General features: G+C 46.8%; 1 protein-coding gene across 1 annotated transcript in view; it reads right to left on the bottom strand.

Annotated features, from left to right (window-relative positions):
- Positions 1-43: 43 nt before the first annotated feature.
- ndufs2 (NADH:ubiquinone oxidoreductase core subunit S2) overlaps positions 44-17719 on the bottom strand; it is a 39667-nt gene continuing 21991 nt past the window's right edge. Inside the window, exons 3-14 of the mRNA XM_073030956.1 lie at positions 15790-15980; positions 15478-15598; positions 14286-14398; positions 9298-9372; positions 9076-9153; positions 8756-8841; positions 8531-8650; positions 6355-6484; positions 6054-6149; positions 5340-5423; positions 2845-2902; positions 44-265 (exon numbers count right to left, since the gene is read on the bottom strand). Coding sequence (XP_072887057.1) covers positions 228-265; positions 2845-2902; positions 5340-5423; positions 6054-6149; positions 6355-6484; positions 8531-8650; positions 8756-8841; positions 9076-9153; positions 9298-9372; positions 14286-14398; positions 15478-15598; positions 15790-15980 — 1190 coding nt within the window. The 3' untranslated portion in view covers positions 44-227. The remainder of the gene's footprint in view (positions 266-2844; positions 2903-5339; positions 5424-6053; positions 6150-6354; positions 6485-8530; positions 8651-8755; positions 8842-9075; positions 9154-9297; positions 9373-14285; positions 14399-15477; positions 15599-15789; positions 15981-17719) is intronic.

Here is a 17719-nt window from a genome sequence, read left to right as displayed (position 1 = left end):
AACAATGCAGAGGCCTTTGACAGAGGGGACTCGCAAGAGGATGTAGTCAGCAATGGAGTGGGCCAAAGGCTCAGACATTCCATTTATTAACTTTACATTCAGGCACAGACAGAACACACGGTTAGTGAGTGGAAGCTGGGAACGATGTGGGAAAGCTCTAGCTCTGTTCTCGCCACAGGAAGTGGGCGGCAATACATCAGCCAACTGCTCGTCTTCCTGAAGAGTTTCTAGCGATCCACTTCTCCAAAAACTATGTCCTGGGTGCCTGTAAAAGAGGGTGGGAGACAAACATTAATGACATTGTTCATCCCTGCAATACCATCCCCCCTGCCCTGGCCAAAAGATGATGGGTCACTGACTGAGCTGGTTCAGGCTCATGGGGAGAGCGTCATAAGACTCCACCTTGTCTCTAAAGCAATTTACCCAGCTCAATGCTGACCCTCCCATAGCACACCACTGGTCATTACACACCCAAACATAGAAAACACTGTTTTGCCAGGGCACAGGTGAGACAAGGAATGAAACTCCCTCTGTAAACAACCCAGGGACGTTGGTCTGATATAAACTCCAAGAGGGTTGGTGATCAGCATGAAATAAGAAAAAGGAAGTTGATTAATGTGTTACAACACATTCTGCCTGCTTCTAATTCTGGACACACTGCATGAGAAACAAATAGCTGACAGTGCACGGAAAGGGGAAGAACATGGAACACGGCCGGGCAGGAACACAACTTGCAGACGGCGAGTTAGGGGGAGGGGAGGTCCAGAAACCAGAACCCTCCGTACATGGGAACTGGAACCAGAACCAGAGATTTCAGTTGGGAGTGCAGTAGGAAGGAAATCCAGAAGGAGGATTCTTTTTCCTTCTCTTTGTTAAAAGTTCACTATTTATTTACATGACTCACAGCCCAGGCCACTGGGTGCAAACTCAAACTCAACCATTTCCCCAAACAGGTTTCACCCTGATTCATCACACTGTCCCATCTCACATGCCCAGGGTTCAGGTCAGACATAGAGTGAACTTCCCTTTGCAATATCCTATCATACAGACCCAGAGCTCAGATCAGACACAGAGTGAAGTTCCCAAGCTGGGATTCAGACCTCTCAGCTAATGGTAAAAAAAAAGGTTAGGAACACCAGTTCTACACTCTCAGGAATGTAGAGTCAGACTCAGAGTGAAGTTCCTCGATACTGTCCCATCACACACTCACAGGGCACAAGTCAGACACAGAGTGAAGCTGCTCCCTCTACACTGTCCCATCACACACTCACAGGGCACAGGTCAGACACAGAGTGAAGCTGCTCCCTCTACACTGTCCCATCACACACTCACAGGGCACAGGTCAGACACAGAGTGAAGCTGCTCCCTCTACACTGTCCCATCACACACTCCCAGGGTACGGGTCAGACACAGAGTGAAGCTCCCTCTACACTGTCCCATCACACACTCCCAGGGTACGGGTCAGACACAGAGTGAAGCTCCCTCTACACTGTCCCATCACACACTCCCAGGGTATGGGTCAGACACAGAGTGAAACTCCCTCTACACTGTCCCATCACACACCCCCAGGGTACCGGTCAGACACAGAGTGAAGCTCCCTCTACACTGTCCCATCACACACTCCCAGGGTACGGGTCAGACACAGAGTGAAGCTGCTCCCTCTACACTGTCCCATCACACACTCACAGGGCACGGGTCAGACACAGAGTGAAGCTCCCTCTACACTGTCCCATCACACACTCCCAGGGTATGGGTCAGACACAGAGTGAAACTCCCTCTACACTGTCCCATCACACACCCCCAGGGTACCGGTCAGACACAGAGTGAAGCTCCCTCTACACTGTCCCATCACACACTCCCAGGGTACGGGTCAGACACAGAGTGAAGCTGCTCCCTCTACACTGTCCCATCACACACTCACAGGTCACGGGTCAGACACAGAGTGAAGCTGCTCCCTCTACACTGTCCCATCACACACTCCCAGGGTACGGGTCAGACACAGAGTGAAGCTCCCTCTACACTGTCCCATCACACACCCCCAGGGTACCGGTCAGACACAGAGTGAAGCTCCCTCTACACTGTCCCATCACACACTCCCAGGGTACGGGTCAGACACAGAGTGAAGCTCCCTCTACACTGTCCCATCACACACTCCCAGGGTACGGGTCAGACACAGAGTGAAGCTCCCTCTACACTGTCCCATCACACACCCCCAGGGTACGGGTCAGACACAGAGTGAAGCTCCCTCTACACTGTCCCATCACACACCCCCAGGGTACGGGTCAGACACAGAGTGAAGCTCCCTCTACACTGTCCCATCACACACTTCCAGGGTACCGGTCAGACACAGAGTGAAGCTCCCTCTACACTGTCCCATCACACACCCCCAGGGTACGGGTCAGACACAGAGTGAAGCTCCCTCTACACTGTCCCATCACACACTCACAGGGCACGGGTCAGACACAGAGTGAAGCTGCTCCCTCTACACTGTCCCATCACACACTCCCAGGGTACGGGTCAGACACAGAGTGAAGCTCCCTCTACACTGTCCCATCACACACTCCCAGGGTACGGGTCAGACACAGAATGAAGCTCCCTCTACACTGTCCCATCACACACTCCCAGGGTACGGGTCAGACACAGAGTGAAGCTCCCTCTACACTGTCCCATCACACACTCCCAGGGTACGGGTCAGACACAGAATGAAGCTCCCTCTACACTGTCCCATCACACACTCCCAGGGTACAGGTCAGACACAGAGTGAAGTTCCCTCGATACTGTCCCATCACACACTCCCAGGACAGAATGATGCAGCCTCTACATCGTCCAAATTGAGATACACACCAATAATTGCCACTACATCCGCAAGCATATGTCCATCCGCCATTCTGTTAAGGCCAGCCTGAAACACAAAGGTTAAGAATAAAGAAGAAATCAATTCTGCAACAAAACTAAGATAGGGCTTTTGAGGGGTGGTGAAGGTTGAAACCAGAGAGCAAGTGGAACGGGGTGGGTGTGTGTGGATGTGCCAGTGGGGAGGGGGAAACAGGGGTGTGTGCATTATGTTGGTGATGAGAGAGAGTGAGCCTGACTGTAGGGTTTGGCTGACCGAGTGTCAGCAAGGCCTTATGAAAACGTGAAAGTGCAGCTAGTGCAGCTGACCAGCTGGACAGCTCTCCAGAAACCTCCACCGTGCAGAGCTAAACGCTGCTCTGCTCGCTTCCTGTCAGTGGTTGGCATCAAGCCTCAGTCACAGTGACCTTGCCGACGAGCAGGAAACAGCACACATTTAGCACACCCAGAACAGGGCTCTGCACAGACAGGGAAGCTGAGCTGAGGCAGGAGACAAGTGTGCATTGAGCTTGAGTCTGGGGGGGGGGGGGGGTGGGGGGAGAAATGGAAATAGTGGAAGAACTGAAGTATTTTGTATCAAGTCATTGCTGTGGAAGACATTACTAGTATGCCAGAAATTTGAGAGTGTCGGGGGCAGAAGTCAGTGCAGTTGCTATTATGGAGATGGTACTTAGGAAGTTGACAGGTCTGAAGGTAGATGCCACCTGGATCTTGTGGACTATGTCCCAGGGTTCTGAAAGAGGTGGCTGAAGAGATTGTGGAAGCATTAATGATCTTTCAAGAATCGATTAATTCTGGCATGGCTCCAGAGGACTGGAAAATTGCAAATGTCACTCCACTCTTCAGGGAGAGAGGCAGAACAAACAAAATCATAGGACAGTTAGCCCGACCTCAGTGGTTGGGAAGATGTTGGAGTCGATTATTAAGGATGTAGTTTTGGGTGCTTGGAGGCACATGACAAAATAGGCCAAAGCAGAATGCTTTCCTTAAGGAAAAATCTTCCCTGACAAATTTGTTAGAATTCTTTAAAGAAGTAACAAGCAGAATAGACAAAGAGGAATTAGTGAATGTTGAGTACTTGGATTTCCAGAAGACTTTGTGTCATACACAAGGTTGTGAAAGAAAATAACAGCCCATGGCATAACAGGAAAGATACTAGAATGGTTAGAGCATTGGCTGACTGGCAGGAGGCAAAGAATGGGAATAAAGGGATTTTTTGGATTGGCTAGCTGTCAATAGTAGTGTTCCACAGGGGTCTGTGTTGGCTTTGCTTCTTTTTACGTTGTATGTCAATGATTTGGCTAATGATACTGTGAACAATATGAACTCAGGTGGAGGGGCTGATCATGTTGAGAAAGCAGGGCGGTGGCAGAAGGACTCAGACAGAGTAGGTGAATGGGTAAAGAGATGGCAGATGGAATACAGTTTCAGGAAGTCTATGGTCATGCAGTTTGGTACAAGGAAAGAAAGGGTAGATTATTTTCTAAAACAGGAGAAATTCAAAAATCTTAAGTGCAAAGGGATTTGGGAGTCATTGTGCAGGATTCTCTAAAGGTTGAATCGGTGGTGAGCAAGGCAAATGCAATGTTAGCATTCATTGCAAGAGGACAAGAACATAAAAGCAAGGATGTAATGCAAGACTGTATAAGGCACTGGTGAGGTCTCACTTGAAGTATTGTGAGCAGTTCTGAGCCCCTTATCTAAAAAAAGGATGTGCTGACATTGGAGAGGATTCAGGAGAGGTTCATGAGAATGATTCTGGGAATGAAAGGGTTATCATATTAGCAGTGATTGAACACTATGGGCATTTAGAAGTAATAAGGATGTGGAGAGGTTGTTTCCTATGGTGGGGGTACCCAGAACTAGAAGGCACAGCCTCAAGCTGAAGGGTGACCCTTTAGAACGGAGGTAGGGAGGAATTTTTTTAGCCATAGAGTAGTGAATCTGTGGAATGCTCTGCCACTGACTGTGGTGGAGGCCAAGTCCATGGGTATATTTAAGGTGGAAGTTGATCGTTTCCTGACCAGTCAGGGCATCAAAGGATATAATGAGAAGGCAGGTGGATGGGATGGAGTGGGATCCAGGATCAGCCATGATGGAATGGTAGAGCATACTTGATGGGCTGAATGGCCTAATTCTGCTCATGGTCCTATGATTCCTTTGGTGGGGGAGTTCAGGACCAGATGGCACAGCCTCAAAATAGAGGGGTGCCCATTTAGAACAGAGATAAGGAGGAATTGCTTCAGCCAGAGAATGGTGAATATGCGGAATTTGTTGCCACTGGCAGTGGTAGTGGACAGGTCATTGGGTGCAGTTAAGGCAGAGCTTGATCAGTCAGGGCGTGAGAAGTTATGGGGAGAATGAAGTTTAAAGAGAAATTATCAGCCATGATGAAATGGAGGAGCAGACTCGATGGGCTGAATGGCCTACTTCTGCTGCAATGTCTTATGGTCTCTCATCCCGTGCCAGCATGCAATAAAACATACCAGATGGGCAAAGCCCGGAGCTTTAATCTTGCAGCGATAGGGCCGACTGCTGCCATCGGAAACCAGATATACACCAAACTCCCCCTGAGAGAGATAGAGAGGGGAATTAGTGCAGGACATCAGATTAGGAACTGATCAGTATGAAGAGCAAGAGGACAGACTGTCCAAAAAGGGTGAATCACCCAGGCCCTTCAGCCTGTTCAGTCCACACTGACCACCAAAGCACACTGGAGATGGACCCATTTCATGTCTCCCACCCCTCTATCCCACCTACATACACAAACACACATAGCTTTGGTGCAATTCACAACAGCTGATTGATCTGCCATCCAACATCATTGGGATGAGAGAGGAAATGCAGGAGACACCCAATAATTCACAGGGAGAATGCACAAACTCTGCAGTTGGCTCCCGAAGTCCAACTGAACCCTGTAGTAGTTTCAACAACAGCTCCATCATGTTGTCTGAAAGTGAATGGGCCAAATGACAGCTCAGGGTAGTGAGAAGGCGGGAGGTGGGGGGGATCCTGTACAATACTGATGGGCGGAGCAGCCTGTCATCCGATTCGGTTGCTTCATCTGTGCCTGTGACTGAATTGAGCAATGAGCCCCACATTGCTCCATCTGCCCATAATCAGGCTGTCAGGAACCCACATCACCTGCCTGCCCCCGCAGAAGCCCCTCAATGCCATGACCATGCTCTATCTGCACTCACCTTCGGAGCCTCAATAGCAGTGTAGGTAGCCCCAGGAGGCACTTGGTAGCCCTCTGTGTACAGCTTGAAGTGGTGTATCAGAGCTTCCATTGAAGTCTAGGGTTAACAGAGCGAAGATGAGTGTCACTGATTTACAACAGACAGGAGTGACAGCGTGCAGAAGGATCCACACCCCACCTCACAGAGTGAGGCTGTCTGAATTTGACAGCTTTCACAGCACCACCCACCTTCCACACTACCCCAGATTTGTTACAGCAAGTTAATCCACCTCCTGAAGAATGCACCCTCCACCCCTCAATACCTTCATCTCGCTTCGTTTGGGAGGTGAGATCTTGGCATCGTCCACTTTGATTTCTCCTTCAGGCATCTTGTTCAAACACTGCAGGATAATGCGCAGACTCTGCCTCATCTCTTCGACTCGACACAGGTACCTACACAGCAATAGTGAACACAGCTTCACAAACACTGAACCTTCGCCATCGACCATTACAGCCACACAGTGAAACTCCCTTTACACCGCCCTGTCATACACTCCCAGGTCATAGGTCAGATCCAGAGTGAAACTCCCTCTACACCGTCCTGTCATACACTCCCAGGTCATAGGTCAGACCCAGAGTGAAATTCCCTCTATACCAGGGGTGGCCACATGCGGCTCTTTGGCATTCAACGTGCGGCTCATGGAAATATGCTGGTTGACCTCCTTTTTACCACGTGCTGCCACTGCATAGAAATGAATGGGAAAGCATTTTGGCGATAAATAGAACCGTGGGAAATCCCTTGAGACTTAATTCCATTGCTCAAGAGTTGGTGAGAATTGCTACGTGGCGATGAAGACAGAGGTGTGAGTTACACCGCGGATACGTTTTGTTTACAAGTGTCTGAAAATTTTGTGAAGGAAGATGGTGTCATCAAATTGTAAGAAACGAAAATATGAAGATGAAAACAAACACTTTAAGCCACAGTGGGAGGAAGATCTTGCATCCACTGTTAAAGGAAGTAACCTTGTGTTTTATCTGCAATGTGTCACTCAGTCATTACAAAGCCGGTAATTTGAAGCGCCACTATGAAACATACAAAAACTTCTCGGCTGATTATCCATGTAAATCCAAATTACGGAAAAACAAATTAACTGTGTTAAAATCATCTCTAAATAGCCAGCACACACTGTTGACAATGTTCAGTAAGGAAGCCGATACAACGACTGAAGCTAGTTTCGTTATGTCATGGAATATTGCTCGTGCTAAACGCCCATTCATGGCGAATTTGTTAAGAATATAGCTAAAGTTGTTGCAGTGTTAGATCCAAACAACACAAAACTGCAGTGATTAATAGCACAAACACCAGTTTCACATCACACTACAGAGAGGTCTATCTCCCAGATCAGTGCTGATGTTGCAGGCAAATTGCAAGATGATGTTGTGGCGACCCACTTCCTAGCGCACTCGAACCGGCTCACAAATAGCCAGCGTGCAGGCACAAAGGCCAGGTCCGCAACAAAGGGGAAAAGCCTGTGGGGGTTTGTGAGTACGTGTCCTTTAGAGCATCCGCGCCCGGGGAGGGGGGGATGAGGGAGGCTTTAAAGCAAGGCTGTGAAGTTCGAATAAAATTATCTTTGATTGCAGTTTACTGACTCCGTGTCGTTATTTTAGCGCTGCGTGAAGCACACCGCTACAATGTAAAGAATTCCCTTGCATTCAGCATTGTAATTGTAGCACTGTCTGTTATGTCATAAAATTATGATAAGACTGTAATTTTGTAAGGTGGTATCTGATTAAAATCTCTAATTTTATTGGTTTGCTTTTTTTTTTACATATTTTCCTCCATGTTTTGACCTGATATTTACTTAGACAAATAAATATCATTAAAAATCTCAGCTTTTTTCGCTTTTATTTTTGGCAGTCTAATCTTATGTTACTGAAATGCAAATTCACATATTTTTTGTTAGATGTTCCCGTAGTTCATTACCGTATTAAATACACTCAATATAGTTAAAACAATCATCAGTCAAGATTTTGAAAATATTTGGTATATATGTACATTATGATTACTGAAACTAATACAAATTAACAGTTTATAGAACTACGTGCATGAATAAATATTGTGTACATGTATTTCTTAACATTTATATAAAATTTTAATAACAAAATGTGTATGTAACAATAAAAATGTGTGTGTAAATTTTGTTCATGTCTTGCGGCTCTCAAACATCTGAAGTTAATCGTATGTGGCTCTTACATTAAGTAAGTTTGGCCATCCCTGCTCTAGACTATCCCATCACACACCACCAGGCCATGGGTCAGACACAGAGTGAATCTCCCGCGACACTGTCCCATCACACACTCCCAGGGCATGCATCCAACACAGAGTGAAGATCCCTCATCGTACAGCAGGGGGCAAGGCAAAGAATTCTTGGTCATGTCACAGTGCTCTCCACCCACGCAACCCTGAGCCAGCGACATTCCCATCCAGTAACTCACCGGTCGTAACAGTCCCCATTGCTTCCGATGGGAATGTCAAACTCCACCTGGTCATACACATCATAAGGCTGAGTCTTCCGGAGGTCCCACTTAATCCCAGAACCACGAAGCATCACTCCACTGCGAGGAAGAGGGAGAGGGCAAGACAAGATGAGAGACAGCACTGTTAGCCCTCTAGCACCAGCAGAGTAACATGCCACCCATCCCAGCGTTCCTGCCCCCTACCTGAAGCCATAGTTGAGTGCCTCCTCGGCACTGATCACCCCGATGTCCACTGTCCTCTTCTTCCATATCCTGTTGGCAGTGAACATCTGCAACAGACATGGGCTTCATCACAGGGTCATGGGTACTGGGCCCACCTGTTAGCATCACATCCCCACTCACAATCCAACCATTTACTGAACACACTCCCTCATCTCACTAACTACTACCTATCCTCTAACTCCCTTCTGTTCTCCTGCCACCTCTGTGCACACACCCTTTTCCCTACATTCCCAGCTCCCCTTGCCCACCAACACAACCCCAACCACACTCCGTGATCTCACCTCCTCCACCTCGTCGATGCGGATAGAGAAGTTCTTGATGAACTCGTAGATATCGTCCATGAGACCCAAGGGCAGGTCCTACAGAAGAATGAACGAGAAACAGACAGATGGGCTTGCACTCTTGACCCTCCCCAAACTCTCAATTCAGGAGGACCCCAGAGACAGACCCCTTCACCTGACCCCAGAACCCCAGTACGCCCACCTCGCCCCCAGACTGCTCACCTGATGGACACCACCTGGTCTGATGTAGGCTGCATGCATGCGGGCTCCTGATGCACGTTCATAGAACTCAAACATCTGGACAGAGAGGAGATGTTAATCAGCCAGTCAGAAGGCAAGTCACTTAACCAAATGGTACAACAACAATTCAAGTAAATTAGTACCAGTTAACGCATAGTTATTCTGTTAAATACCAGATTATTGCAGCAACTAGCTGGTTCTCAGTCAATGATTATCTGATTAAATGGAGACATAAAAAACCTACAGTATATACAGCACTTTGGCCCACAACGCTGTGCTGAACATGTACTTACTTTAGAAGTTACCTAAGGTTACCCATAGCCCTCTATTTTCCTCAAGTTCCATGTAACTTTCCAGGAGTCTCTTAAAAGACCGATTGTATCTGCTTCCACCACCGTCGCAGGCAATCCATTCCATGCACTCACCACTCTCTGCGTAAAAAAATTACCCCTGGCATCTCCTCTGTACCTACTTCCAAGCACCTTAAAACCATGCTCCCTCATGTTAGCCATTTCAGCCCTGGGAAAAAGTCCCTGACTATCCACTTGATCAATGCCTCTCATCATCTTGTACCCCTCTATCAGGTCACCTCTCATCCTCCATCGCTCCAAAGAGAAAAGGCCGAGTCACTCAACCTATTCTCATAAGGCATGCTCCCCAATCCAGGCAACATCCTTGTAAATCTCTTCTGCACCCTTTCTATAGATTCCACATCCTTCCTGTAGTAAGCTGACCGGAACTGAGCACAGTACTCCCAAGTAGAGTCTGACCAGGGTCTGATTTAGCAGTAACATTACCTCTCAGCTCTTAAACTCAATCCCACGGTTGATGAAGGACAATGTACAGTATGCCTTAACCACAGAGTCAGCCTGCGCAGCAGCTTTGAGTATCCTACGGACTCAGATCCCAAGATCCTTCCGAACCTCCACACTAAAAAGAATCTTACCACTTCACACTTATTTGTGTTGAACTCCATCTGCCACTTCTCAGCCCAGTTTTGTACCCTATCAATGTCCCACTGTAAACTCTGACAGCCCTCCATACTATCCACAACACCCTCAAACTTTGTGTCATCAGCCAACTTACTAAACCATCCCTCCATTTCTTCATCCAGGTCACTTATAAAAATCATGAAGAGAAGGGAAAAATAGAGGGCTATAGGTAAGCCGAGGTAGTTCTAAGGTAAAGACGTGTTCGGTACAGCTTTGTGGACTGAAGGGCCTGTATTGTGCTGTAGGTTTTGTATGTTTCTAAGGGGTCCCAGAACAGATCTGTAAGGCACACCACTGGTCACCGACCTCCATGCAGAATATGACCCATCTACAACCACTCTTTACCTTCTGTGGGCAGGCCAATTCTGAATCCACAAAGCAATGTCCTCTTGGATCCCATGACTCCTTACTTTCTCAATAAGCCTCACATGGGGTACCTTATCAAATGCCTTGCTGAAATCCATATACACTACATCTACTGCTCTACCTTCATCAATGTGTTTAGTCACATCCTCAAAAAATTCAATCAGACTCATATGGCACGACCTGCCTTTGACAAAGCCACGCTGACTATTCCTAATCATATTATGCCTCTCCAAATGTTCATAAATCATGCCTTTCAGGATCTTTTCCATCAACTTACCAACCACTGAAATAAGACTCACTGGTCTGTAATTTCCTGGGCCATCTCTACTCCCTTTCTTGAATAGGGAACAACATCTGCAACCCTCCAATCCTCCAGGACCTCTCCCGTTCCCATTGATGATGCAAAGATCATCGCCAGAGGCTCAGTAATCTCCTCCGCCTCCCACAGTAGCCCGGGGTACAACTCATCTGTTCCCGGAGAGTTATGCAACTTGATACTTTCCAAAAGTTCCAGCACATCCTCTTTCTTAATGTCTATACGGTCAAGCTTTTCAATCGCTGTAAGTCATCCCTATAATCGCCAAGATCCTTTTTCGTAGTGAATACTCAAGCAAAGTATTCATTAAGTACCTCTGCTATCTCTTCTGTTTCCATACACACTTTTCCACTGTCACACTTGATTGGTCCTATTCTCTCACATCATATCCTCTTGCTCTTCACATACTTGTAGAATGCTTTGGGGTTTTTTTAAATCCTGCTCATCAAGGTCTTCCCATGGCCCCTTCTGGCTCTACTAATTTTATTTTTAAGCTCCTTCCTGCTAGCCTTATAATCTTCTAGATCTCTATCATTACCTAGTGTTTTTTTTTAACCTTTCATTGGCTCTTCCTTACTTCTTGACTAGATTTACAACAGCCTTTGTACACCACCATCCTCTCCCCGTCTCATTGGAATGTACCTATGCAGAACGCCACGCAAATATCCCCTGAACATTTGCCACATTTCTGCAGTACATTTCCCTGAGAACATCTGTTCCCAATTTATGTTTCCAAGTTCCTGCCTGATAGCCTCATATTTCCCCTTATTCCAATTAAATGTTTCCCTAACTTGTCTGTTCCTGTCCCTCTCCAATGCTATGGTAAAGGAGATAGAACTGTGATCACTATCTCCAAAATGCTCTCCCACTGAGAGACCTAACACCTGGCCAGGTTCATTTCCCAATACCAAATCAAGTACAGCCTCTCCTCTTGTAGGCTTATCTACATATTCTGTCAGAAAACCTTCCTGAACACACCTAACAAACTCCACCCCATCTAAACCCTTTGCTCTAGGGAGATGCCAATCAATATTGGGGAAATTAAAATCTCCCATCACGACACCCGTTATTATTGCACAGTTCCAGAATGTCTCCCTATCTGCTCCTTGGTGTCCCTGTAACTATTGGGTGATCTATATATAAAAAAAAACACCCAGTAGAGTTATTGACCCCTTCCTGTTTCTAACTTCCACCCACGGAGACTCAGTAGACAATCCCTCCATGACTTCCTCCTTTTCTGCAGCCCCGACACTATCTCTGATCAGCAGTGTCATACACCCACCTCTTTTCCCTCCCTCCCTGTCCTTTCTGAAACACCTAAAGCCTGACACTCGAAGTAACCATTCCTGCCCGAGTCATCCAAGTCTCTGTAATGGCCACAACATCATAGCTCCAAGTACTGATCCACGCTCTAAGCTCATCTGCTTTGTTCATGATACTTCTTGCATTAAAATAAACACATCTCAAAACATAGGTCTGAGTCCGTCCCTTCTCTATCACCTGCCTCTTGCACTGTCTCCAAGCTTTCTCTATTTGTGAGCCAACTGCCCCTTCCTCCGTCTCTTCAGTTCGGTTCCCTCCCCCCAACAATTCTAGTTTAAACTCTTCCCAATTGCCTTAGCAAACCTACTTGCCAAGATATTGGTCCCCCTCAGATTCAAGTGCAACTTGTCCTTTTTGGTCACACCTTTCCCAAAAGAGGTCCTAATGATCAAAAATCTGAATCCCTGCTCCCTGCTCCAACCCCTCAGCCACGCATTTATCCTCCGCCTCACTCTATTCCTATACTCACTGTCATGTGGTACAAGCGGTAATCCCGAGATCACTACCTTTGAGGTCCTGCTTCTCAACTTCCTTCCTAACTCCTTCTAGTCTGTTTTCAGGACCTCCTCCCTTTTCCTACCTATGTTGTTTGTACCAATATGTACCATGACCTCTGGCTGTACACCTTCCCACTTCAGGATATCATGGACATGATCAGAAACATCCCAGACCCTGGCATTCAATTGGAGAATCAATTAAAATCATTATTTTATTAAAGAGTGGCCAGTTAATCATTTATAATCACATTCAGGCAATAAATGACACTACTAGCTATTGGGTAATACCCAATCAACAATTTAATTAACTGAATAGATTAATTAATCATGTTATTTAGTAGAGGCTCCAATGTTAGTGAATTGATGAACTAGTTATGAAATGAATTACTTTGCCATAGCAACTGTTAGTCTGTTCACTAACCTGATAAATATACCATAACAGACTTGTTATGCTAAACTGGTGGGTTAATTGTTAAGTAATTATTTTCTAACTAAGCTGATCAAGAAGTGAGACAATGATCAGAATCAGTCCTGCTGGCCATTAGTCTACTAGCCACTTATTTCAAGTCATCCCTTGGGAATCAAAGCTGTTCTTCCAAGCTCAGGTTCTGTGGGTCCGGAGGTCACTTCGGGACCCAAAGACTTCCACAGATGGGAGAGGTGGGAAGTTTTTGAGATGGTGAATGTTCTCACTGCTCCAGACTCCCAATCCCATTCTGAATGTTCCCTTGACACTTGGATAAATTGTGAGCCATAGAGGTTGTGTAAATGCTGTGCCTCTTCAGAGATTGTAAGAACATTCCTCAGTCATTCCCCATCTACTGGGTAACCTTCCCCCATCACAGAGGTTGAAAAAGTGCATGTATTGTATTCTTCCTCATGCAACATCCAACATTCAGCAACTTGCTCCCACTGTTCAGCAGGCCCAGTGAGACCCTGGGAAATGGACTGCCTCTCATAATTTGGAAGCTGTATCTTGTTAAAGGAGACATCCATCACCATGTTCAAAGCACCAGCACAGCCTTTGGTAGATCATAGAAAAGGGTGAAGAGCCCTTTAGACAAGACATGATCTACTAGGCAATAGTTAACTCTGCTCTCCTGAGAGGCCTAGACCATCTACCGCAGGCTCTTCAAGGTACTGAAGGGATCCCACTACACTGCCCCACAAACCCCTCCCAATGTACTGGAAGGACCAATGTCAGTGACCTCTTACAGACTGAAGTCCCTGTAACACCCTGTCTATTGGACAGATCATGTCATTCCCCAGCCCAACACCGGACTCCTGTAACACTGTTCTCCAGTTCATCTTAAGAGATCACTGGGTTGGCAGAATAAATACTGTAGAGAGCCACAGAGTGAAGAAACACAACAGGGGCAACTAATTCATCTACCGGGCCATCGTGTTTTTGCCAAGGTAGAAATTTGTCTTCAAGACTGCCCCCTGAGAAGGAGACCACCCTGCCCTTGCACTCACCTTTTCTCTTTCCTCAAACATCCAGAAGAATGGTGTCATGGCGCCGATGTCCAGGGCATGGGTAGTGATCGCCATAATGTGGTTCAGAAGTCGCGTCAATTCACAAAAGAGAACTGGTGAGATGGAGGGGGTGGGGGTGAAATGGAAGACAGGTGGTTGGGTTTAGGCAGTAAAATGGATGAACATTCTAGCATTGGGCAAGCATGCCTGATCACAACCCCACCCAAGTAAAATATCCTACGCAGCTCACCACAAAACTCATCAACTTCCCTCGCCTCACATGACTGCTTCGTCCATTTATTAAGCAGAATTGGCCCTTCTGTTCCCTTGAGCCGCGCCTCTCCAGCAAGCCCAACAACCCCGATTTAACCCTAACCCAGTCATGGGACAATTTATAATGTGCAATCAACATACCCCATGTGCCTTAGGACTGCAAATGGAAACAGAGCACCTGGAGACAGCTCACACATCCCACGTACAGAGACTCCTTACAGACGGTGCTGGAAATGAACTCTGACTCCGAAGTCCCGATCTGTAATAGTGTTGTGTTAACCACAACGCAACTGTGCCAAGGTGGACTTGAAATTAATGTTCTGCCTCTGATCAAGGCAGCAATATGTCATGGCTGCTGTCATCCATCACAGCATGAGCTTGGGGGAGGGTGTGGCTGGAAATTAGGTGTTTGTACAAGGTCGCCAACATCTGAATACTTTGTCAGTGGACGGAATAGTGTGCTGCTTCATATAGTTTAACTGCAACAGCACTGCCACGTGGCTTCGATAATTCGATTTGGAATTGTGTCCTCCTTAGCACCCTTGAATCGTATTGTAACTGTGATTGGCAAACAGTGCTACCTCCACACCATACAGATTATATGTGCAGAATAGTAAACTGTCTCCCACCGTTCGCTATCTCAAACCATTCCCCACAGTAGCCTCAGTGACTGGGTTGAAGATAGTGTTCTGTCTCTAGCAATTGAATTCAACACAACTATTGCCTGGTTACACAGATTCATTGCCTGCTGAGCCCCCCTTGACCCACAGTTACAGGGATGAGTCTTGTGAATGAATGGGCTCCCACCACACTGACAGTGAATCCAGGGTCAACAGCCCTGCTGACAGGATGCAGGCGCAGAATGCCTAGCACTGCCCCTGCCCCAAACCCATTTCCAATTCCCAAAGGGCGGGTTCACCTCTGATCCACTGGGCTCGGATGGGAGGCCGGATGTTCAGCAGTTTCTCCACAGCCAGGGAATAACACTGCTCATTGCACATCATAGACACGTAATCCAGACGGTCAAAGTAAGGGAGTGCCTGCATAGAGAGGTGGGGGGACAGTGTGAGAGCAGAGAACAGACCGAACATCAAAATCAAAATGTAAAGAAATTCACTGGCACACAGACCTCTGCCAACATCAGAGCAACACACACAGGCCTAACAGTGTGTGCATAGTCTAATACGCACACCACACACAGCTGACACTGCACAAACAGGAGTGGAATTACCTGCAGGTAGGTCTTGTGCTCGATTAGTTTCTCGGTGCCCCGGTGAAGGAGGCCAATGTGGGGGTCACACTTCTTCACCGACTCGCCACTCAGCTCCATCACCAGCCGCAGAACCCCGTGGGCTGCTGGGTGCTGCGGCCCAAAGTTAATCACGTAGTTGGAGACATTGCGATCCTTCGGCGGGTCCTTGTCTATTGCCAAGGGAGGAAGCAAGAGAAAGGGAAGGTGAGAAGCAACATTAAGTAGGCTGTTCAGCCCATTGTCCCTACTTCCCCATTCACGATTCATGGCTGATCTGTTATCACGGGCCCACTAATCCCCTTATCCCTCAGTTTCCAACAAAACAGCAATCTTGGCCCCAAATGTCCTCAGAGACAGATCCCACCTCCCCACAGCCTCTGGGGGAAAGAATTCCAGACTGCCCCTGCACGTGGGAGGGATTTCTCCCCATTTCTCTTCTAAACAGCCAACCCCTTATTCTGAGACTGTTTCCTTGTTCTAGACACCCAACCAGGGGAAACATCCTCTCCACACCTACCCCATCAAGCCTGTAAAGAGTTTGAACATTTCAGTGAGATCACCTCTCATTCTTCTAAACTCCAGAGAGGACAGTCACAGTCTGCTTCATCTCTCCTCATGGGGCAAACCTCACCCACCCTCCATCCCGGGAACCTTCACTGCACTCCCTCTGTCACACAGACCGTCGCCCTCTCCATAGGTGGGGAGCACAGAGCTGTCCGTAATATTCCAGGTGAGGTCTCTCCTGGGCCAGGGATAATTGGAACAAGGTGACCCTTCTCTTGGTGTCGAACCCTCTCACAATAAAGACCCTCGTGACATTTCCCTCTAGACACTGTTGCTCCTGCAAGTTCATTTCTAGTGGTTCACATCCAGGACACCCAACTCTCTCCCAACACCAGCACTGTCCCATCACTCACCATCTCAAATATACACTGCTTTATTTTTCTATCAAGTGGATGAGCTGCAAATTTCCACATTGCTCATCTCCTCTGCCTTTGTATATTCAAATTCAATTGTCAGTCACGAATACAGCCACACAAAACAGCTTTACTCCAGGGCCTACATAGCTACAATGCAAGGTGAAATTGTAAAAAAAAATGTATTAAAAAAAAAAACACCTTTGATTGACACCATAGAAATCGCTGCATCTGAGCACACCACCATCTTGCTGGAAGTTCCTTGCGAACTGGGAGGGAGGGAGAAATAAAGTGGTGCAGAGTAAACGGCTCAGCCTGCCAGCTAACATGTCTCCATGTCACAAGGGTCTTCAGCCAAGGAGATGAAGGACATGTCCTCTTCTCATTGTTACCATCAGGAAGAGGTACAGAACCCTGAATGTAACACAGCAATTCAGGAACAGCTTCTTCCCAGTTGCCAACTGATTTCTAAATGGATATTGAACCCATGAACACTGCCTTAAGATTTTTACTTTGTTTGCTTTACTTACCTTAACTATTTAATATACATATTTACTGCAATTTTGCTATATAATCATGTATTACATTGTACTGCTGCCACAAAGTTTACAAATTTCACAACATATGCTGGTGATATTAAACCTGATTCTGACATAAAGTGGCCAATTGATGGGTGGGTTTGTATTTTCCAAAATTCACCAGATTCGGAGAAATTTCATTTGAAAATTTATCTCACGTACAAAAATAAAGGAAGCGAGAGAGTAGACAGGAAATTACAAGTCTGTTAGCTTAAGTTCAGTTCTGGGAAACATTCAAAGGCTATTATTAAAGCTATGGCAGGACACTTCGAAAAAAATAAAAGCCATCAGGCAATGTCAGCAACACACACAAAATGCTGGAGGAACTCAGGACAGACAGCATCGATGGAAAAAAGTGAACAGTTAACGTTTTGGGCCAAGTGTCCTGGAGAAGGGTCTCGGCCCAAAATGTCG

Source organism: Hemitrygon akajei, chromosome 27 (assembly GCF_048418815.1).
Source record: "Hemitrygon akajei chromosome 27, sHemAka1.3, whole genome shotgun sequence".
Taxonomy (NCBI): domain Eukaryota; kingdom Metazoa; phylum Chordata; class Chondrichthyes; order Myliobatiformes; family Dasyatidae; genus Hemitrygon; species Hemitrygon akajei.
The sequence above is the reverse complement of the archived record's forward strand: the minus strand, read 5'-3'. Positions and strand labels throughout refer to the sequence as shown.